Source organism: Carlito syrichta, unplaced genomic scaffold (assembly GCF_000164805.1).
Source record: "Carlito syrichta isolate Samal-C Ts95f unplaced genomic scaffold, Tarsius_syrichta-2.0.1 Scaffold304629, whole genome shotgun sequence".
In the NCBI taxonomy this organism is placed as follows: Eukaryota; Metazoa; Chordata; class Mammalia; order Primates; family Tarsiidae; genus Carlito; species Carlito syrichta.
This window is the reverse complement of record NW_007248725.1, coordinates 60,356-82,372: the sequence shown is the minus strand read 5'-3', so window position 1 is coordinate 82,372 and position 22,017 is coordinate 60,356. Positions and strand designations below refer to the sequence as shown.

The 22,017-nt window shown below is 52.2% G+C and overlaps 2 protein-coding genes across 4 annotated transcripts in view; one reads left to right on the top strand and one right to left on the bottom strand.

Moving 5' to 3' along the window:
• SYNGR2 (synaptogyrin 2) overlaps positions 1 to 1,782 on the top strand; it is a 1,930-nt gene extending 148 nt beyond the window's left edge. The window contains exons 2-4 of the mRNA XM_021713603.1: positions 574 to 876; positions 1,247 to 1,386; positions 1,492 to 1,782. Coding sequence (XP_021569278.1) covers positions 574 to 876; positions 1,247 to 1,386; positions 1,492 to 1,689 — 641 coding nt within the window. The 3' untranslated portion in view covers positions 1,690 to 1,782. The remainder of the gene's footprint in view (positions 1 to 573; positions 877 to 1,246; positions 1,387 to 1,491) is intronic.
• A 1,222-nt stretch (positions 1,783 to 3,004) lies between these two features.
• TK1 (thymidine kinase 1) lies at positions 3,005 to 22,013 on the bottom strand. Of its 3 annotated transcripts, none has more exons than XM_021713596.1 (8): positions 21,840 to 22,013; positions 21,689 to 21,720; positions 19,968 to 20,078; positions 16,145 to 16,238; positions 5,091 to 5,180; positions 4,566 to 4,685; positions 4,231 to 4,446; positions 3,005 to 3,020 (listed from the first exon to the last, which is right to left on the bottom strand). In XM_021713596.1, exons 1-7 carry the CDS (start codon positions 21,903 to 21,905, stop codon positions 4,255 to 4,257), a joined length of 705 nt encoding a protein of 234 aa, XP_021569271.1. In that variant the 5' UTR covers positions 21,906 to 22,013; the 3' UTR covers positions 3,005 to 3,020; positions 4,231 to 4,254. The 3 variants fall into 3 exon arrangements, with proteins under 3 accessions (XP_021569271.1, XP_021569272.1, XP_008058645.1); XM_021713597.1 differs by having other exon boundaries at positions 4,234 to 4,446; XM_008060454.2 differs by lacking the exon at positions 3,005 to 3,020 and having other exon boundaries at positions 4,204 to 4,446.
• Between the last annotated feature and the right edge of the window lie 4 nt (positions 22,014 to 22,017).

Sequence of the window (22,017 nt, the reverse complement as noted above, 5' to 3'; positions counted from 1 at the left end):
CTGTGGAACAAGAGACAGCCTGGAGCTCTCTGGGAGAGGAGGGACCAGGATGCCAAAGAGGCGGGAAGTCTTTGTATAAGGAAAGCTGGCCAGACTGAGGAGTCCAGCCTGGACCAGGGAGGAATTGGACAGGGCCGAGGCCAGCGCTGGGAGCGGGTTCCGGGAGGTGAGGGGGTCCCGGGAACACTGGCATGGCTTTCTGGAGAGGTCCTCCCCACCTTCACTGGGATGTGCAGGTGCAGTGTGTTGGGCACAGTAGAGGTGACTGGGCAGAAGGTGGTGGGGTGACGTGCACGAGACTATGGTTTTTGGTCCATCTTGTTTAAAACTCATCCAAAGTGGGGGTGAGGGCATTGCCCCTCCTCCTCATCAGGTCTGGCAGGCAGCTAGGGAAGGGACGGTCCCCTCCCAGGAGATCCCCGTCCTTTCCCCACCCCACCGCAGTCCAGGATTCCCGGGCAGGCCCCCTTGTGACTTGGTGGTACACCAGGAAGCACTTGCTCATCAGCTGTCTCTGGCAAGTTCTCCAAAAGGGCCCAAACACCATGCCAGGGTCCCATCCCTGAGTCCCAGGAGGCAGCAGCACGGCGTGTGCCCCCCAGACGGCCCCCAGCCCTACCAGCCCCTCTCCCCCTCAGGTCTTCGCCTTGATCGTGTTCTCCTGCATCTTCGGGGAGGGCTACAGCAACACCCATGAGTCTAAGCAGATGTACTGTGTGTTCAACCACAATGAAGACGCCTGCCGCTACGGCACTGTCATTGGGGTGCTGGCCTTCCTGGCCTCGGCCTTCTTCTTGGTGGTCGACGTGTATTTCCCCCAGATGAGCAACGCCACTGACCGCAAGTACCTGGTCATTGGCGACCTGCTCTTCTCAGGTACCTTCTGGCAGCTCCTCCACTTGATCTTGGGAGGGGACTAGGAGCGGGAGGTGCTAGCCGTAGGGCTTCACGACTGCCGAGCTTCAGCTGACCTGAGCGGACAGGTTTTGCCATGGCATGGGGGGGTGCTGGTGTCCCTCTTATGCCCTGGGCTGGCACATAAGGATTTCTGGCATCTGCTGAAACCCACTGGTGTTGAGGCCCGGGGTGCGGACTTTGGTGCCTGGCCTCCCCTCCAGTTTCTGCAGCTTACTCGTCCTGGAGGCTCCTGGGAGATCTCAGCTTGGGGCTGCCTTCCCTTCCAGGAGTCCCCTTCCCTGGAAAGCCCCTAACCCTCCTTGGAGCTGACCTCCCTGCCTCTCTCCAGCTCTCTGGACCTTCCTGTGGTTTGTTGGTTTCTGCTTTCTCACCAATCAGTGGGCAGCCACCAAGATGGACGACGTGCTGGTGGGCGCCGACTCCGCCCGGGCAGCCATCGCCTTCAGCTTCTTTTCCATCTTCTCCTGGGTAGGTGGGCCAGAGCAGGCCAGTGGCATCCCTGATGAACAGTGGGGCTCCCTCCCACCTGCATCCCTCTGCCCTCCCCAACCCAAGCCTGGGCTCCCCCTGCAGGGCGTGCTGGCCTCTCTGGCCTACCAGCGCTATAAGGCCGGTGTGGACGACTTCATCCAGAACTATGTGGACCCCACTCCAGACCCCAGCACAGCCTACGCCTCCTACCCAGGTGCACCTGTGGACAACTACCAGCAGCCGCCCTTCACTCAGAACACGGAGGCCACTGAGGGCTACCAGCCGCCCCCTGTGTACTGAGTGGCGCTGGACTTTTCCCACAAGGCCTCCTGGGGCTGCCATCCCCATCCCCCATCCTCCATCCTCCCCCCATGCAGTCCCTGCTGACACATGGCTAAGGAGGCCCTTCCTCGCCCTGGGGGTCAGCAGAGCCACAGCCCAAGTGCCTGTGCCCAGAGGGCTCCACGGTCACCCACTCACTCCTCAAGGGCCTTTTGTAGGAAAGGATTTTCGGCCAGATGGATTTTCTTGTTGCTTTTAATGACCCCAACCCTGCCTCAAGTAGCTAGAAGTAGGAAGGCGCCCGTGTGCTATCTGACAAGTGCCTTAGCCTCCCCCAGCTTGGAGGAGCCAAGCCCAGGTCAAGGCTGTGGGAGCCGCAGTCATCTGGGTTCTCAGCCAAAGACGGAGGTCGGGCACACACCTGTCTCTGCATGGGTGCTGGGCTCAGGCTCTTGCCTCCTCACTCAGGTTACCCTACGCCCCAACCACTGCCCAGCCTGTGCTCACTGCTGTATGGTCTGGGATAGCCACCCGGTGCCAGTGCCTCTGGGCCGCCTCCCATGGTGTGGGGGCGGGGCTGGTGCCCACCCCAGGGAGCAACTCACAGCATTTCCCTGCTCCCACCCCCTGGCAGCAGGGAGGGGCTTTGCCTGACAACACCCAGCTTTATGTAAATATTCTGCAGTTGTTAAGAAGTGAGGGGAGGGCAGGGGCACCCCATGGCCCCTGGCTGTGCCGAATGTATTATAAAGCCTTGGGAGAGATGCCCCGGCCCTCTTTTCTGGTCAGAGATGGAATAAACGTTTTCTCATCCAGTCTCCACTGTCACTGGTTGGGCCTCAGCCTGGGGGCGGGAGGGAGATTCCACTCAGTGCACCCTTGGGGGCTGGCTGTGTAAAACTTGCATTTTGAATAAAGCTGAGGCAACCTAGCCGACCCCTCCCCTCTGGCCTGCGTAGATCACCCCCTCTCCTGTCTGGGGTCTCATTCCTCACAGACCTTTCATCAGCATCTTAAAATAGCAACTGCTCAGCTTGTAAACAAGATTTTTCTGGCCTGGCTCGCCAGGGTCCTGCTGCTCTCTCCTGGAGTTGAGGTGGCAGCTCCTGGGAATGCCCCTTCCTCAGTAACCCTCCCCTTTGTGCTCCTTTCAAGTCAGGGAGAGGAGTACCATGGGCGGGTCCAGGTTTCCCCTCTCCCAAAGGCTCAGCACCTCCGGATCCTTCCTGGGACACAGCAGGGACTCTTGGCCCCCCAGCCCACCCTGGGAGAGCGAGCCCAGCTCTAGCCAGAGAGGCCAAGCCCTGAAGCAACTCCTGGCTTCCCTTTTTGAGCAGTGGCAGAAGGAGCTGTCAACTCTGGGTCCCAAGAGTTTCAAAATCCCGAGTACGGGGCCTGCTCCCAGGTTCTGTGAGTTACAGGTCTCAGCTGTGGCTTGGGACATATCACTAGCAAAGGAGAGGAGGAAGGCCAGAGAAGCCACTGGGAACAGCCACCCTGCCTGCCCCGGGGTGAGTGGGTGCATGGTACCTGATCTGAGCAACCCAGCCCACCCCCAGTGGAGTCTCGCCTCCAAGGACACTGCCAGAGCCCATTTTCCGAGGCACAGCTGAGCTATGTCTGCTTGGCTCCTGAACTGCCAAGTGTCTGTTTCACAAACAAAACCTGACCTCGCAGCCTCAGCTGGCAACAGAACAGCAGCCTGGTCTTTCTAACCTGGCTCCACACTCCTCCATCCACCCATTTTTGTCTTGACACTAGCCCAGACAGGAAGGCCGATAAATGTTCCTCTTAGAACATGCTTTGTGATCACTTCTCAGAAAGTTGTGGTTAAGTAGTCAGTAATACTACAAAAAGATCTGGAAAAAACTTCCCACCCAAATCTTGTAAGAGTTGTCCACAACGAGACCTGGGGAAACACAGATTAAGGAAAAGCCTGCTTCCATCAACTAGTGGATTTTAATATTAGTTATTTGTTTCATACACTAAAGCAGAAGCATGGACCTTGCCCTTCCCGTGCTCTAAGAGAAGCTCCTGGGATCTGAGCCCCAGCAGGGCTGAAGCCACCCGCGTGAGAGATGCTGTTGTTCTGGAGAAAACCTGCACCAGAGCCTCGGAAGGGCTTTGAGCCCAAAAGGAGGCAAGAGGGCCGAGTCCAGGCCATCCTCAGAGGAGGGCAGGAGCCCATCCCAGGCAGGGGCCAGAGCCTGTGTGTGTGGTGTGGACTTCCCAGGAGAACAGAAACCCAGCAGTGAAAGCCACAAAGGGGGAAGAAGGTGTCCAGCTAATGTCACAACAACATGTGGCTCTGTTCCTCACCCCAAAGGAGGGGGGCGGTTCTGCAGTGGCCAGACCCCAGGCCGCCTTGTGGGGCTGGCTTCAGTCTAAGGCAGCTCATCCCAGCAGCCAGGAAGGGAACTAAGAAAGGGCCTGTGGGCAGGCAAGAAGAGCATGTGACATTCGGTGCAGCCTCACAAAGGGCACATCCCAGAAGGGGAAGTTCCCTCCTCTCCGCCCAACTTCCTTCACGAAAGGCCAGGCAGGCATCCGCCAGGCGGCAGCAGGTGGCCCTTCTCAGGCCCCTCAGTTGACAGGGCTGTTCTGCAGGATCTGCTGAGGGGCAAAGAGCTTCCTGACAGCCACTGCCTCCCCCGGCTTTCCTGGCAGCAGGCAGTTCTCCTTGTTGTCCAGCCCGGTGGGCTGGCCTGAGACCTTCTTGAAGTAGCAGAGGCGACACACGGAGTGGTACTTGTCCGCCCCACCAATCACCTCAACCTGACCGCAGGACACAAAGGGACAGGTGTGAAGGGTGGGGACTGGAAGGAGGCCGGGCCACACTCCTGCCCGCCAGGCCCAGCCCACCCAGCCCTCAGGAGAGGGCAGATGGGAGCTACCTCTTTCTCCGTGCCCAGCCTCTTGGTGTAGGCAGCCTCCCGGAAGCACTCCATGCACACCGCAGTCAGCTTCACCACACTCTCAGCCAGGGGCACCAGGTTCAGGATGGCCCCGAAAGCCTGCATTGCCACGGAAAGCGGGTGTATTCGGTCATCTCGCCAGGCGGGTTTTTCTTTTAAACCCTCTGAATCACAAGTGCTGAAGCCAAGAAAACTTGCCCCCATACCCCAGGGCACTATGCCCTACTCCATCCCTTTGCCAATCCAAGCACCCACTGCAGCAAGTGGCATCCAGTCTGGACACTCATTTCTGGGCAGACCAGGGAGTCCCTGGGCTAGGGCAAGGCCTGGTCGGAGCAACTTGGCTGTGCCCTGTAGTGTCCAAGCCCTGGTTACTCAGGGAGTGCTTCACTGAGACCAAGAGGAGGTATGCTGGGCTCACAATGTTGTGTACCATCCTGTGCCCGCGAGGAGGCCGCTTCTACCCTCCATACTCTGCTCTGAGACCTGGGACAAATGCCTCACCTTCCTCTGAAAGGTCCCATCCAGCGCAGCCACGATCACTGTCTTCCCAGCATTGGCCATGGACTCACAGAACTCCACGATGTCGGGGAACTGGAGATGGTGGGCGGAGGAAGAGAGTGAGTGTCTAGGCTGAGGTCCAGCTCCTGGAGCCTCAAAGAAGACACTGCCGGGTCTAACCACTCAACCCAGAGCATGAGAACAAGGGCTTCTATGCGACTCCCCAGACTAGGGACTAGTGTCCACCTGGGTGCCCTCCCAGCTGGAGATTGCAGGCACATCCATTAACTCCCTAGCCCTTTCCCATGGCACAGCGAGCTTCTGCTCCAAGCCTGGGTACCCAGGCACAGCACCAGACTGCCATACCTGGCTATGCTAACACCCCAGTGGTCAAAGGCTGGGGTGAGGGCACGCTGCCTTGGGCTTGAACACTGCTCTTGCTTGGACCTGTTGTCTGTGTGACCTTGGCAATGATTTCATGTTCCCAAATGGGTTTCCTCACTAAGAAACTCCAAGGAAGGCTGGGCGCAGTGGCTCACGCCTGTAATCCCAGCACTTTGGGAGGCCGAGACAGGATCGCCTGAGCTCACAGGTTTGAGAGCAGCCTGAGCAACTTGGCGAGACCTCATCTCTACAATAAATCAAAAAATTAGCCGGGCATGGTGGCACATGCCTGTAGTTCCAGCAACTCGGAAGGCTGAGGCAGAGGGATCGCCTGAGCCCAGCAGGTCGAGGCTGCGGTGGCCAGGAGCGTGCCACTGCCTTCCAGCCTGGGTGACAGAGTGAGACTCCAACTCAAAAAAAAAGAAACTGTAAGAAAAGACCTTGTTGTTTAAGGATGGAAGGCACTGAACTTCTTACACATGCCATTTGGCTAATGGGGGGCCTTCTGTGCTCTTACCTCCCATTAGCTATTTACAGAGCAAGATGATATGGCACGTCCTTCTAAAATGGCACATCCTTCTAAAAAGGGTCTGCAGAATGCCCATGTACTCTGTAAATCAAATTTCCTTTCCGTGTGAGAAGATGATACTATAACAAATCCTTTGGTGAATTTTTTTTTTGAGTTGGGGGTCTCATTCTGTCACCCAGGCTGGAGGGCAGTGGGATGAGCATGGCTTACCACAGCCTTGACCCCTTAGGCTCAGGCAATCCTTTTGCCTCACCTCCCAAGCAGCTGGGAATACAAGCGTGCATCACCACACCTGGCTAACTTTTTTTGACTTTTGTAGAGACAGGGTCTTGCTATGTTGCCTAGGCTAGTCTCGAACTCCTGGGCTCAAGCATCCTCCACCCTTGGTCTCTCAAAGTGCTAAGGTTATAGGCGTGAGCCACCGCACCTGGCCCACCTTTAATGACTTTTCATGAGCCAATCATATCACTTTTAGTCAGTCGAGTTCATATGTCGAAGTTGGCCTTTGGGTTGGGTGTGGGGATGTTCTTGTCTGTGAGTGCATGGTCTCTCTCTTCTAGCCACTCAGTCCTTCCTCACCCCATGTATTGAGGTGCGAGGTTATTGAGACATGAGAGGTAAGGAGAGGACCATGCAAGCAGTTAGAAGAACCAAGAGCAATTCACATGGGATCTAACAAAGCCCAGTGTGATCAGTCTCGGCAGAGAAGACCGGAGCTGTGGGGAGTAGGGTGGAGAAATCAGGGACTCCGGCATGACCGATTGTTTCCTGGCCACGCACACTTTCCCTCTTTTTCTCTAAAGGGCTCATTCACGTGTCATGAAAATGCAGGTCCTAGCTGGGCACGATGGCTCACGCCTGTAATCCCAGCACTTTGGGAGGCGGAAGCAAGAGTATTACCTGAGTCCAGAGGTTCGAGACCAGCCTGGGCAATCTGATGAGACCTTGTCTCTACAATAAGTAAAAAAACTCACTGGGCATGGTGGTGTGCACCTGTAGTTCCAGCTACTTGGAAGGCTGAGGCGGAAGGATCGCCAGAGCCCAGCAGGTCAAGGCTGCGGTGACCGGAAGCGTGCCACTGCACTCCAGCCTGGGCAAGAGTGAGACTCCCACTCAAAAAAAAGGAAAGAAAAGAAAGAAAATGCAGGTCCCAGCCTGCAGGAAGCTGTATGCCAGCAACCTCTTCAACCAGGGTGTCCGCTGTGGCACCCCTGGCATTTCAGGCTGGATCACTTTGTTGTGGGGCCATCCTGTATACCGTAGGATGCTGTACAATGTCCATGGCCTCCACCCACAAGATACCAGGAGCACCCCTCCTGTTTCCCAACTGTGACAAACAAAATTCCTTTCTTTTTTTTTTTTTTTTTTTTTTTGAGTCAGAGTCTCATTCTGTTGCCCAGGCTGGAGTACAGTGGAATGATCATGGCTCACTGCAGCCTCAACCTCCTGGGCTCAGGTGATCCTTCTGCCTCAGCCTCCTAAGTAGCTAAGACTACATGCACATGTCACCATGCCCTGCTAGTTTTTTTATGTTTTGTAGAGACTAGGTCTCACTGTGTCACCCAGGCAGGTCTTGAACTCCTGGCCTCAAGCAAGCCTCCCTCCTCGGCCTCCCAAAATGCTGGGATTACAGGCATGAGCCACTATGCCCAGCCCAAAATTGTTTCTAGATGTTGCCAAATGTCCCCTGGGTGGGAGCTGTGGGGGAAAACTATCTGAGCTGAGAACACTGTTCCTTAACTCTCCTCTAAAGGGCAGAAGCCAGGCCCTAGAACCTTCTGCTAGAGTTTAAGGGACTGAGGGAAGTCCTCTTCTCCCCGCTCACTATGCCTCTTGTCTAACCCTGGGCCAATGCCCACAGTCAAAGGGCTAGGTTCTCCCACCCCACACTTCTTCCCCTGTTGCAAATACCACCCTCCCCCAGGTCAGCGTCAACCCCCAGGGCCCCAGTAGAAGTCCCCGAGACAAAGGCCGTGGAGACAAAGATAGAGATGCCCAAGTTGCCCGCAACATTTATCTACTTTTATTGCCATTCGTTTTTCAAGGTATCTCATGGGTTGAATTGTGTCCCCACCTCCTCCACTCTGACATCCTGACCCCCAGTACCACGAATGTGACCCTAATTAGAGTTAAGGTCGTTACAGGGGTGATTAAGTCAAAGTGAGGTCACTAGGGTGGGTTCTAACCCAATGACGAGTGTCCTTATAAAAAGAGAAATTTGCACCAGGCTCGGTGGCTCAGCCTGTAATCCCAGCACTTTGGGAGACTGAGGTGAGTGGATTGCCTGAGCCCACGGGTTCGAGACCCACCTGGGCAACTTGGTGAGACCTCGTCTCTACAATAAACCAAAAATTAACCGGGCGTGGTAGCACGCACCTGTAGTCCTGACTACTTGGAAGGCTGAGGCGGAAGGATCGCCAGAGCCCAACAGGTTGAGGCTGTGGTGGCCAGGAGCGTGCCACTGCACTCTAGTCTGGGCGACAGAGTGAGACTCCAACTCAAAAAAAAAAAAGAAATTTGGACACAGACACATACGTATAAGGAAAACAATGTGAAGACAGGGGGAAAACAGTATCTATAATCAAGGAAAGAGGCTGGAGCCAGTCCTCCCCTCACAGCCAGCCCTGCCCACACCTGGATCTTGGACTTCCAACCTCTGGAGCTGTGAGAGAATCACGCTCTGTTTTCTAATGCCCCCAGCCTCTGGTGCTTTATATGGCAGCTCCAGGAAATACAAGTTACGTTTAAAATGAAACTTCCAAAGCCGGGCTCGGTGGCTCAGCTTATAATCCCACACCTTTGGGAGGCTGAGGTGAGTGGACTGCCTGAACCCGCGGGTTTGAGACCCGCCTGGGCAACTTGGCAAGACCTCATCTCTACAATAAATAAAAATATTAGCCGGGTGTGGTAGCGCGCGCCTGTAGTTCCAGCTACTTGGAAGGCTGAGGCGGAAGGATCGCCGGAGCCCAGCGGGTCGAGGCTGCGGTAGCTGGGAGTGGCCACTGCACTCCAGTCTGGGCGACAGAGTAAGACTCCAATTCAAATAAATAAATAAATAAATAAAATGAAACTTCCAGACTGCGTGTGGTGGCTCACACCTTTAATCCCAGCACCATGGGAGGCCCAAGTGAGAGGATTACTTGAACCCACGAGTTTGAGACCAGCCTAGGCAACACATCAGGACCTTGACTCTACAAAAAAAAAAAATCAGCCTAGATTAGTGGTGCATGCCTGAAGTCCCAGCTGTAGGAGGCTGAGGCAGGAGGATCACCTGAGCCCAAGAGATTGGGTGACAGAGACCCTGACTCAAAAAAAAAAAAAAGGAATCTCAGCACTTTGGGAGGCCAAGTGGGGAGGATTGCTTGAGTCCAGGAGTTTGTGACCAGCCTGGGCAACACAGTGAGATTCCGTCTCTAAAATAAAGAGAAAGGAAACATCAATGTACTTAGTAAAGTCATGGTTTTTTTCAGATGACTAACGTAACTGCCACATGGGATCCATGTAGATGTAAAGAGATGGGTTTATTTCTCAATGATGACAAGTTGGCCTACTTGAGCTCACTTGCTGTTAGCACACCTTCGGGTGACCGGCATCGAACCCTTTCTAAACAAGTTTTGATAGGAGGGAGAACCCCCGTGAGAGAGGAGAAACCCTAGCCGTAGATTTTCATCACCAGGTCGAGAGCTGGTCACTGTCAGCATGGCGGGAATGAACTCTGGCAGGGCTTGGGGGGCCCTCCTCCTGGCACCGACATGGGCTGCCATTCACGGCTCAAAGGCAGATCATTGAGGACACGAGTCAAGGATGCCACAAAGCAAAAAGCAAATTTCTGTGGGTAAAAGGCCCCATGAAATGCCACAGACAGAACTCAGAGGCAAATAAATGGGGCGGAGATTTCAAAGGGCACCGACTGTTACCTCCACTAAACAAAGATAATCTAGAGAAAAATGGGTGGAAACCCCAGAAAGGCAATTTACAACAGAAGAAATAAATATAGATAGCCAATAAACATGGACAAAAGGCATTAGCCATATTAGTAAAGCAACAAACGTAGTCAGAAGAGGGTTGTGTGTGTGTCCGTGTCCATATACACAACCTGTCACTCCCAGCCAAGCCACCTTCCTCCCTTCTGGGGCTTTCTGCAAAGGCCTTGCTGTTCTCACCACTGGCCCCTGCCCCCTGACTTCCATCCACTCTCCATACATTCCCTTCCATCAGATCAGGCCACCCTCCAAGGACTTCCTGTCTGTGTCCTGGGGTTAAGGTCCAAGCTGTTGCCAGCCTGCCCACAGCCCTGGCCACATCACCCGTTGCCAGCATCTCTACTTGCCTCCGGCCCTTTCTGACCATGCCCATCAATCATCCTCCCCATCTCCATGTTCTCTCCCCTCATGCTGCTCTTTTCTCTAATTCACATGGCAGTAGTCATCTCCTGACAATCCCAGCTAGACCATAAGCTCAAGGGCAGGCCTCTGGTGTGCACCCCCAACACCTAGAACATTGCTACCACAGGGTATGAACTTAAAAAAAAATGAATGAATGAATGTAACTGGCCCCTTGACTTAGCAATTCAACTTAGTGGAAAAATCTCAATATATCAGGCATAGCCTAAGAGGTCTGCGTGCAGACGTTCACATCCTTTAAATGTCATGGACAAGGGGGCTTGAAGAAGGTACAGTATATATCCTTAGATGGGTATTTGTTGATGTGGAAGACTGGCGACGGCATGTGATATGCGCCGGATCTATTTTAAAAAATGTTTAAAGATTAGAAGGATACAGGCCACCATGTTACGTGGCTTTTATTTGTTTTCTGGGTGGGGACAAAGCGAAGAGCAGCCCCCATGGCCAGGCGCCAGCTGGCACTCATGGCTGGGCCGACGCTGGCTGAACAGCATCAGTTTCACAGAACACCAACACCAGACAAGGCTGTTCTGTGACCAGGATGGGTAGAGACAAAACCAAGGCCCCCCCATCATCACATTTGAGCCGAGAAAAAACAGGGGCACTGTCCAAGCCAGAAAGTACCAGGTAGACTCCTGTCCTGGCCAGAGAGTCATGCCGCTGCTTTAGTAATTACGTTAGCCTGTCTACCCTCCCCTCCCCATAGAGAAGGTTAAGACACCAACCACGGAATCTCTTCCAGAACCTTCTACCAAGAGCACCCACCAAGAGCAAAGATCCACCAAGAGCATCCACCAAGAGCAAAGCCGGCCTCTTGACACACACCCCAGAACGACCCAACAGGAGCCCAGCCCACAAGCCTTTTCAACCCCCTCTCACTGAGATGCCCACCTTTCCCATGGAACCCGTGACATGTTACAAACCCCCGTTGTTCAACTCAAGGGATGTCCCTGGTAGTCTCTGGCTAGGAGACTAGGACTGGTAAATCATGGACTTGCTTTTTCCATCTCTCCTGTTTTTTTTTTTGAGTTGGGGTCTCACTCTGCCACCCAGGCTGGAATTCAGTGACACAGTCGCAGCTCACTGCAGCCTCAGACTCCTGGGCTCAAGCGATCCTCTCACCTCAGCCTCCTGAGTAGCTGGGACTACAGACACACACCAACACATCTGGCTAATTCTTAAATTTTTTAAAGCCGGGCTCGGTGGTTCAGCCTGTAATCCTGTGCCTTGGGAGGCTGAGGTGAGTGGACCGCCTGAGCCTGCGGGTTTGAGACCCGCCCGGGCAACTTGGTGAGACCTCATCTCTACAATAAATAAAAAATTAGCTAGGCGTGGTAGCGCGCGCCTGTAATTCCGGCTACTTGGAAGGCTGAGGTGGAAGGATCACCGGAGCCTAGCAGGTTGAGGCTGTGGTGGCCGGGAGTGGCCACTGCATTCCAGTTTGGGCAACAGAGTGAGACTCCAACAAAAAATTTTTTTATGTAAAGACAAAGTCTTGCTGTGTTGCCTAGGCTGGTCTCGAACAATCCTCCTGCCTTGGCCTCCCAAAGTGCTGGAATTACAGGAGTGAGCCACTGTACCCGCCTTGACTTGCTTTTTTGTTATGTGTATTCCCAACTTTTATTTAGATTCACTAAACCTGTTACAGATTGACTATCCCTAATCCAAAATGCTCCAAAATCCGAAAATTTCTGAGCAATGACATGACACTACCAATGGAAAATTCCACACCTGACCTTACATGACAAGTCATAGCCAAAGCTTTGGATCATGCACAGATTAAATATTGTATAAAATCACCTTCAGGCTGTGTGTATAAGGTGTAGATGAAACATAAATGAATCCCACGCTTAAACTTGGGTCCCATCCTCACAATAGCTCATTATATATATGCAAATATTCAAAAATCCAATAAAATCTAAAATCCAAAACACTTCTGGTCCCAAACATTTCGGATAAGAGATACTCACCCTGTATTACCTGTGTAGTAAAACAGAAAACACAGTGAAACTTTTAAAAAATCATAGCTTCCACTACTGACAAGCATCCCTGCGGCCTGTCATATACTGCAGGCTGTCTGGTTAACGAACACGGGATGACATGGGGGCCAGGGCGCCCACCCACCCCCAGTACCTGAAGCGTCCGAAGCACGGCACCCCCAGCTTGTGGCTTCAAATGAATCTAAATGCCAAGAACATCTACAAAGCAGCTTCAGTGCATCTGTGCCTCGCCTACAGCCACAAATAGACATAGATGCTCTTCCTGAGGAAGGCCCAGTGGCTACCCTGAAAATTCCTTTCAGGCCAGGTGTAGTGGCTCATGCCTGTAATCCCAACACTCTAGGAGGCCAAGGCGGAAGGAATGTTTTAGTCCAGTAGGTCAAGGCTGAGGTAAGCCGGGATTATGCCACTGCACTGCAGCCTGGGCAACAGAGTGAGATCCTGACTCAAAAAAAGGAAGGAAGGAAGGGAGGGAGGGAGGGAGAGGGAGAGAGGGAGGGAGGGAAGGAGCTTCCCTGCTGACCCAGAAGATGGGGACAAGGCAGACTTGGCCAGGTTTCATCCACTGTCTGTGAAGAGGACAAAGGAGGGCAGGGCAGTCCTTTTGTTGGGTCCTGAGTCAGAAGCCTGCCTCTTTGATCCAGAACTTCTTGCAGAGAACAAGGACCCACAGAAGCTAGGGCAGAATGGCAGAATGGTAATGTTTGCATAGTAGGCATAATAAATACTCAGTGAATGAACTAAAGTTGTGTTTGCTCCCAGGGGAGGAAGTAGATAAATAAATCCCTCCTGCAGGCTAGAACGGGGAACAGGACTCATACACTAGCTCCTGCCCTTCCTTGGCATTCAAATGTCAAGGAAGGAGGAATAAGAAGAGAAACGTCCCTGCCTGGGGTTTCTGGGTCAGCCTCTGTCAACACGGTTCACATACAGCCAGGAGAACAGAGTATTAAGCAACTCACAGCAACAGGTCTGAAGGGAGCACCTTGCCAAAGCTGAAACTTCCTTGTTCTGAGAGTTCAGGCCCCAAAAGCTGATGCAACACCCCCAGATCCATTCTGAGACCACAGCTTGGAAGAGAAGGAGAAGGGCTATAGCCTCCGTCTCCCACCTGGTCTCACCTTCTTGCTTGGAAGTCCCTCAGCCACCAGACAAAATAGCCATGGATGTACAGACATGAGTACTCAAAAGCTCATCTCTGAGGATCAGAAATGAAATGGGCCCAAGGCGGGGGGCCAGGGGCCGGGTGGTCTGGAACCTGGAGTGGCAGCTGGAGTCCACCGCCCCAGGGGAGACGTCCCACGTGGCTGGGGCCCCGCCAGTCTCCCTGTGGGAATGGAGTTTGGGGCTGTGACTCACAGAAGACATTGGGTGAGAACAAAGCCGAAAAGGCAGGACTGACCTGGTGGGGAACAGGCCATGTACTGTCCCTAGAGGATATTACAGCCAGAGCCGCCGGATTCTGTCCTGGGAGGCAGGGCGGGCAGAGATCAGTAGACACTCACCAGACAACAAATTTCGTCTTCCTCCAGGGTGTAGAGCTAAGCTAACTCTACAGTAGGCAAGGGAGGAAGTGCCCAAATTCTAGTTTTCAGAAGGTCAGCAGAGGTGGGTGAAGTATGCAACTCCTAGCCTGGCCCACGAAAACCTCACACCTAGGGCATTCTTAGATACCTTGCCATCAACCGACCTGGAACCATATAGGTAGATGTGAGTGAGAGATAAATTCCTATTGTGGTGCATACTTATATCAAACTTTGAATATGGTCAATCTTTACTTGACAATTACATGTTTTTGTTTTGTTTTTGTAGAGACTGGGGTCTTGCTATGTTGCCCAGGCTGGTCTGGAACTCCTGAGCTCAAGCAATTTTCCTGCCTTGGTCTCCCGAAGTGCTGGGATTATAGGTGTGAGCCACCATTCCCAGCCATTTAAATGTTTTTTAAAAAAATTTCTATCCTGTTAAGCTACTGGAGTTTTGAGTGTATTTGTTATAGCAGTTCTCATTCTCCTCCCTAACATACTAGGAGTCAACCCTGAAATGTCCTAAGGCGTTAAGTAAGCTAAGCCCCTTTGAGAGTGAGTTTTCATTTCATTCATTCACGATTAATAGACGAAAACAAAAAATTCCAAAGCACAAACTCAGACCACCAAAAGACAACCAATAAACTCATCCAGAAAATGTTTTCCTAAAAAAGGAAACAAGTTAACTGGAAAAGACTAAAATGAGATTTTCAGAAAAATAATGGAAGAAACATACTTAAAGTAAATAAAAAAATAAAATAAATTGCTAAACAAAAATGAGTATTATGAATGAGAGCAGCGGATATGCAAGCTAGTGCCCGGAATACCTCATAGAGGGATGAAGAGAGAGAGGTTTGACATGACAATGGCTTAATTTCTTTTCCAGAAATAAAAAGGCACACCAGATATAAAACAGGATAATGAAAACAAAACTTCCCCTGCACACATTGTTCTCAGAGAGAATAGACAGGCTACCTGTCTGGAAGTAGCCATTGGACTGACAGCACTTTTGCCCTTAGCAACAATGCAACAAGTCTTGCTACTGTTCAAAGCAACAAGGTCAACCTACCATGTGTGACCCAGCTTAAACTAGGGGACCTAAAGACACTTTCACACAAAGATGGGCTGAGCTTCCCATCTGTACATCCTGTCTGCAAAAACTACTACGGGATGCACTTCGGCAAGGACAAAAACCCATGAGGCATAAGCAAAAACCAACAAGACAAACAAAACACTCCCTATACACCAGTGTTGAGAAATCTAATTTTTTGGCTTACTGTAAATATACATATTTTTTTGAGTTGGAGTCTCACTGTCACCCAGGCTGGAGGGCAGTGGCATAATCACGGCCACTGCAGCCTGGATCTGTTGGGTTCAGGTGATCCGTCTACCTCAGCCTTCCAAGTAGCTGGAATTTCAGGCACATGCCACCCTGCCTGGCTGTTTTTTGATTTATTGTAGAGATTAGGTCTCGCTAAGTAGTCCAGGCTGGTCTCAAACCCATGGTGGGCTCAGGCAATCTTCTTACCTCAGCCTCCCAAGGTGCTGAGATTATAGGTGTGAGCCAATGCGTCTGGCTTTACTGTAAATATTTTTAAAATAACTATTGTTATTTTTAGTAGACTGGGTCTTGCCATCTTGTTTAGGCTGGTCTTGAATTCCTGGCCTCAAGCGATCCTCTCACCTCAGCCTCCCAAAGCACTGGGATTACAAGTGATAAGTCACTGTTCCCGGCACTTATTTTTTTAAAGGTAAAATAATTCTATATAACATAGATTTTAACACAGAAACTAGCAAAGCGGCTGGGTGCAATAGTTCATGCCTGCAATCCCAGCACTTTGGGAGGCTGAGGCGAGAGGACTGCCTGAGCTCACCAGTTCAAAACCAGCTTGGGCAACACGGCGAGACCTTGTCTCTACAATAAATAAATAAAAAAACAGCTGGGTGTGGTGGTGCACTTCTGTAGTTCCAGCTACTTGGAAGGCTAAAGCAGAAGGATTACCTGAGCCCAGCAGGTTGAGGCTACTCTGACTCAAAACAAAAAAAAAGAAACCAGCAAAGGGAATTCAAAGTGGATTCAGACATTGGTTGAAACAAGTTAACCTTGTTACTTTACTAAAAGATCGAAAATGGAACCAGTAAGTCCCAAACCAACAGGGGGAAAAGGGAGACAGAGAAGGAGCTTGTAGGAAGAGGACACCAGGAAAAGCCAACTTACAAACTGCCCCTCATCAATGCCAATGACAGCCACGCCCAGGGCTTCCTGGGTCACATCCCGGAGCAGGCAGGCTGGCAGCGCCTCCATGGTGTTCCTGGGAAGAGAGAGCCAGAGCATGAGCAAGACAAGGGAGATCAAGGAGATCGACAACCACGATGCAGGGGCCAGGGATTGGCTACTGTGTTCACCACCCTCTACCTCCAAAGCAGGCTGCAGTGTTCCCCTTGTGCAGCTGTGAGAAATTAGCATCCATGGAAAGGGATCTGGGGAAAAGAAAGGCCCTTGTTCAGAAAGCCAGTTATTTAATACAAGTTCTTTCACTTGACACCTTGAACCAGAAATTTGCAATATCCAACATGAAAGTCAACCGAGACTCAAAACCTCTTCCCCACTTCCATTCATGCGGCAAACAAGGCTGACCTCTTCACTAGATGCAGTGCCAGGGCCCATGGTACGGGTAGAGCCAGTAAAGTAGCATTTTCATCTTTCTTTTTTGATTCGGGGCCTTACTCTGTCACCCAGGCTAGACTGCAGTGGCATGATCAGGGCTCACCGCAGCCTTGACCTTCTGAGCTCAGGCAATCCTTCCAGCCTTCTGAGTAGCTGGAACTACAGATACACGCCATCATGCCCAGCTAATTTTTTGGAGAGACAAGATCTCAAACTCCTGGGCTCAAGCAATGCCCCCATCCCGGCCTCCCAAAGTGCTGGGATTACAAGCGTGAGCCACCACACCTGGCCTAAGATATAATTTTTAAAAATTCTGTATTATTGGCTGGGCTCGGTGGCTCAGCCTGTCATCCCGCACCTTTGGGAGGCTGAGGTGAGTGGATTGCCTGAGCCCGCGGGTTCGAGACCCGCCTGGGCAACTTGGTGAGACCTCATCTCTACAATAAATCATAAAATGAGCCAGGCGTGGTAGCGTGCGCCTGTAGTTCCAGCTACTCGGAAGGCTGAGGCGGAAGGATCGCTGGAGCCCAGCAGGTCGAGGCTGCGGTGGCCAGGAGCGGCCACTGCACTCCAGTCTGGGCGACAGAGTGAGACTCCAACTCAAAAAAAAAAAAAAATTCTGTATTATTTTATTCAGTAACTTTATTGAGAACCTATCATGTGCCAGGCATAAGTGCAAAATATATAGCAAGAGAAGAGACTTTCATTGTAGCTCTTTTTAAATATTAGGAAACAATGTTCAATATTATTCAAGTAAAATTAAAGTGAAAAAGCTAGTAGCTGAAGAGCATGTTAGTGTGGTTCCATTTGTGTTCAAAGAACATAAATAGGCTCTATATCGTTTTTTATTTATAGAAATGTTCTGGTATGATTCATAAGAAAGTTATTACACGCTTTTTTTTTTTTTTTCAAATGATAGGATTGGAAATTCAGGAATAGTAGGGAAATAGCCCTTTTGCTTTATATTTAATAAAATTGTGAAAAACTTTTTATAGGCCGGGCTCGGTGGCTGAGCCTATAATCCCAGCACTTTGGAAGGCTGAGGTGAGTGAATCGCTTGAGCCCATGGGTTTGAGACCAGCTCAGGCAACTTAGCAAGACCTTGTCTCTACAATCAAAAATCAAAAATTAGCTGGACGTGGTAGCACGTACCTGTAGTTTTGGCTACTTGAAAGGCTAAGGCAGAATGATGGCCAGAGCCCAGCAGGTCGATGCTGGGATGGCCATGAGTGTGCCACTTCACTCCAGCCTGGGCAACAGACTGAGACTCCAACTCAAAAAACAAAACACAACTTTTTATGGAGGAGGAGGCCCAGGAAGGCAAAAGTGTCCAGGACCAAAGAACATCCTAACAGAGCCCAGGCAGCCCATCAGCACCAGACGCCAGACTATGAGCTTCTGCCCCAGCAGAGATAACCCTGGAACTCTAACCAGCAGAGCAGTGACCTGGAAGAATTCCCTCCACTTGGCTCCACCAGCAGATTCAAGGATTTCTCTCCAAGGTCAAATGCCTGTTAGCTGCAGAGCCAGGATACCACTCGTCTGATTCCAGAACTTGCATGTGTCCTCCAGGGAGAATCTCACCCGGCAGGGTTTGAAAGTGAAAAACTGTGTGTGGGAATGTTTCAGTGCCACGAAGTGATTCTCTGGACCCCATCCTGTAACCACAGCCAGGGCCTTTTCTGAAGAGGAATGCTGTGCTGTGTCCCATCTTTCTAAATAGCTTCTGTGTTTTTCTACGATGGTGTTTTATTCTGTCTCCATTTTTGCCTGCTCCTCTTGAACTAGTCTTCAGAGGAACAGGCAGTTTCCTAAAGGTTCAGCAGTGTCTAGCTGTATTTATAAAAAATAAAACACTTGACAACTACTTGGTATAAAAAGCATGAAACGATATTTTGTGCATTTTAAATTCCCTCTACCCCTCAAATAGACAAAATCATGTCTCTGCAAGGGCGCTCTGTCAATGCCGCCAATCTGTCCCTGGCTTCTGCAGTCCATGTTAGAGATGACTTGTGACACACGGATAGAGCTCAAATGTAATCCTGAATCTGGCTGACTCCAGAAGCTGTACTTCCAACCGTGGTACAAGGTCACCTCCTCTGCTTTCACTGTCTTCCCAGGATGCTCAGCCCATCCTGTGCACTGGACACCACATTTTGGGAATTTTAGGGAAGAGGAAGCAAACTTGGAGAAGTAAACAACAGCATCAGATAGCTCGGCCAGGAAGTGTCGCTCAAATCTCCACGCTTCGCTCCAAGTCCCAAGCACTCTCCATTCCACCACCCCTCCAGCTTGGGAAACACCACAGCTCCCACCCAAGGCCACACACTGGGTGGATCTGTTCTCTGGACAGCCAATAACAATCCTCAGGTGCAGGTCCTATGTGTCATACGGTACAGCTTTGGTACTAGGGGCTCAGGTGGACAAATCCAGAGAACAGAAAAAAAGAGTGTTAGGCCCGGAAACATCAGGCCCAAATCTGCTGCCAAGGAGCTGAATTTAACTCTTGACCTGAGGCTGCAGACAGAAATGTCTGAAGGGCTCAGGCAGATAAACACACACCTGGGAAGCGTTTTGACAGACAGCCAGCTAAGGACAGACAAAAATTAAACAAAAATTAATGCGCAGCCCAAACAAACCAGTTTGCAGCCTCTGTGTAGGCGGAAACTCTACAGCAGGGGTTCTCAACCACGGCAGGCACTCCTGACATTTGGGGCCAATCATTCTTTGTAGGGGGCTGTCCTGGGCAGCAGGATGTTTAGCAGTATCCCTGACCTCTACTAAAGGCCAGTAGCATCCCGTCCCCACTCCACGTGTGACAACTGGAAACGTCTCCAGACATTGTCTAACGGGGGACAAAAATCACCTCGGTGGAGAAGCACTGGGCTAGAGCTCAGTGCACGGCGAGTCCTAGGCTACCCAGCCAAGCATCCTGGAGACGTGCTGATTTGAACTGCTCTGTGCCAGGTTTCAGCATTTTTTTTTTTTTTTTTTGAGTTGGAGTCTCACTCTGTCGCCCGGACTGGAGTGTAGTGCCCACTACTGGCCACCGCAGCCTCGACCTGCTGGGCTCGGGCGATCCTTCCGCCTCAGTTTTCCAAGTCGCTGGAACCACAGGCGCGCGCTACCACACCCGGCTAATTTTTTGATTTATCGTAGAGATGAGGTCTCGCCAAGTAGCCCAGGCGGGTCTCGAACCCGCGGCCTCAGGCGATCCACTCACCTCAGCCTCCCAAGGCACGGGATTACAGGCTGGACCACCGAGCCCGGTGGCTTCAGCATATTAACCACTCCCACTAAAAGAGACCTCTAACGCTGTGTTCTGTGCCTTGTGATTTTCAACCGGCCAGGACGGAAGGAAGCAGCGACTGACCGGTCATGTGTGCAGAAGTCGTTGCTGTAGCGGACGTCTTTGGCGTACTTGATGACCAGGCATGTGTACTGGGCAATCTGGAAGCGACGAACCCGTCTCATCAGCTCCGTGCTGCAAAAGTAGAGGCTGGGGTGAGGTGGCCCAAGAGCAGGAAAGGAAGACCCCACAGAACAAGCCGGGCTCCCCATCGCCCTTTAGTGGTGCACAGCCTGAGCCTCACCAAAGCCCAGAAGAAGCAAGACAGAGCAGGCTGGGGATTACCAGCACCAGTGGGGCTGGAAGTCAGAGTTCTCCATGAGGAGGGTACCCAGGAATGGCCCTCAGGTGGTCCTGGGAAGGGTAGGAGGAGGGAGTTCCTCAGGGACAAGGTGAGAAAGGTGGACAGAGGCAAAGGAACATGCAGCGAGGACCCGCAGATTACATTCCCTAGTAATCTCATCCGAGTTCTTCCCAAACTTCAGGGTTTTTCCGAATTAACTTCACAAAGCCTTTGTGTACAGTGTCAAAAACACTTGCTTCTGGGCCAAAGAAGTCCAGCCCTGCAGGGTGCAGCGGCTCATGCCTGTAATCCCAGCACTTTGGGAGGCAGAGGCGAGGACTGCCTGAGTCCAGGGGTTCAAGACCAGCCCGGGCAACTTGCAAGATCTCGTTTCCACAATAAGTTAAAAAAAAAAAATTAGCCAGGCGTGGTGATGCCCGCCTGTAGTTCCAGCCACTTGGAAGGCTGAGGCAGAAGGATTACCTGAGCCCAGCAGGCTGAGGCTACGGTGGCCTTAAGCATGCCATTGCACTCCAGCCTGGGCAACAGAGTGAGACTACTACTCAAAAAACAAAAAATAAGAAGTCCAGCCCTGAGCCTCCTGAGCAAGGGCTGGATTGAGCCCAGGGATCATATAAGAATCACAGGGGGGCTGGGCTCAGTGGCTCAGCCTGTCATCCCAGCACTTTGGGAGGCTGAGGTGAGTGGATTGCCTGAGCCCGCGGGTTCCAGACCAGCCCGGGCAACTTGGCGAGACCTCATCTCTACAATAAATTAAAAAATAAACCGGGTGTGGTAGCGCGTGTTTGTAGTTCTGGCTGCTTGGAAAGCTGAGGCAGAAGGATTGCCAAAGCCCAGCAGGTCGACGCTGGGGTGGCTGTGAGTGTGCCACTGCCCTCCAGCCTGGGCAACCGAGGGAGACTCCAACTCAAAAAAAAAAAAAGAATCACAGGGGGATTACTCGGGGAGTGGTCACTAGCCCCACACTGTCAGGGAATGGTTCTATCACATCAGGCGAGCTAAGGCATGCATGGCTTCATACTCCGGTGTCAAGTGGCTATGTTTTCTCCTCCATATAAGGAAACAGCCACGCCGAAAGGGGCTGTTCAGACATGCCTGGCCCACAGTGGACACAACAGGATGCCGCCTTCCGAGAGGAGTTAGCAGGGCCTAAGCTGTGACCAGCTCCAGGAGGAGGCGGTGTCCACAACGGGAGGAGGGGCTTGACCTGGGCGGGCAGGGGTGGAGGCATCTCCTGGACAGAATTCCCGGGAGGACGAGTAATCTGGGCAGGAATCCAGAGTACCTTGGGCGGGAACCAGGCTGTGCCGGTCCTTCTAGAAAGAACTGAGGGGCAGCAGGCCTAGGAGGGGCGGCAGGGAAGGAGGACGGGCGCGGGGCTGGGGGAGGGTCGGGGGTTTGCGGGGAAGAGGAGGCCCACTCCCACGCTGCGAAGCTTTACCTCTTTCCTGAGAACATGGGCCCGAAGATGACCTAGGAAGAGAAGATGAAGTCACTTCGGCACCCGCCCCGCGCGGACGCCCGGACCCTCGTCCCCACCGGCCCCAGCATCCCCCATCCCCATAGGCCCGGGCCTCGCCCGGCTCCCGCACCTGGATCTGCCCCCGGGTCTTGCTGGGGGAGCCAGGCAGCACGGTGGGCAAGTTAATGCAGCTCATGGCGCCTCCGGGAAGCTGGCAGGACCAGGCACCCTCTGCCGCGGCCCCGCAGGACCCGCCGGTTCCCGCGCTGGCTGCATTTAACCCGGGCGCGCCGGCCAATCGCGAGCTG

Coding starts and splice junctions, on each gene's coding strand:
- TK1 (XM_021713596.1), bottom strand. CDS start 21,905: ATGAGCTGCATTAACTTGCCCACCGTGCTGCCTGGCTCCCCCAGCAAG. Junction 16,239..19,967: donor GACTTCTGCACACATGACCG/GTCAGTCGCTGC, acceptor CTCTCTTCCCAG/GAACACCATGGAGGCGCTGC. Junction 4,447..4,565: donor GGCTGGGCACGGAGAAAGAG/GTAGCTCCCATC, acceptor TCCTGCGGTCAG/GTTGAGGTGATTGGTGGGGC.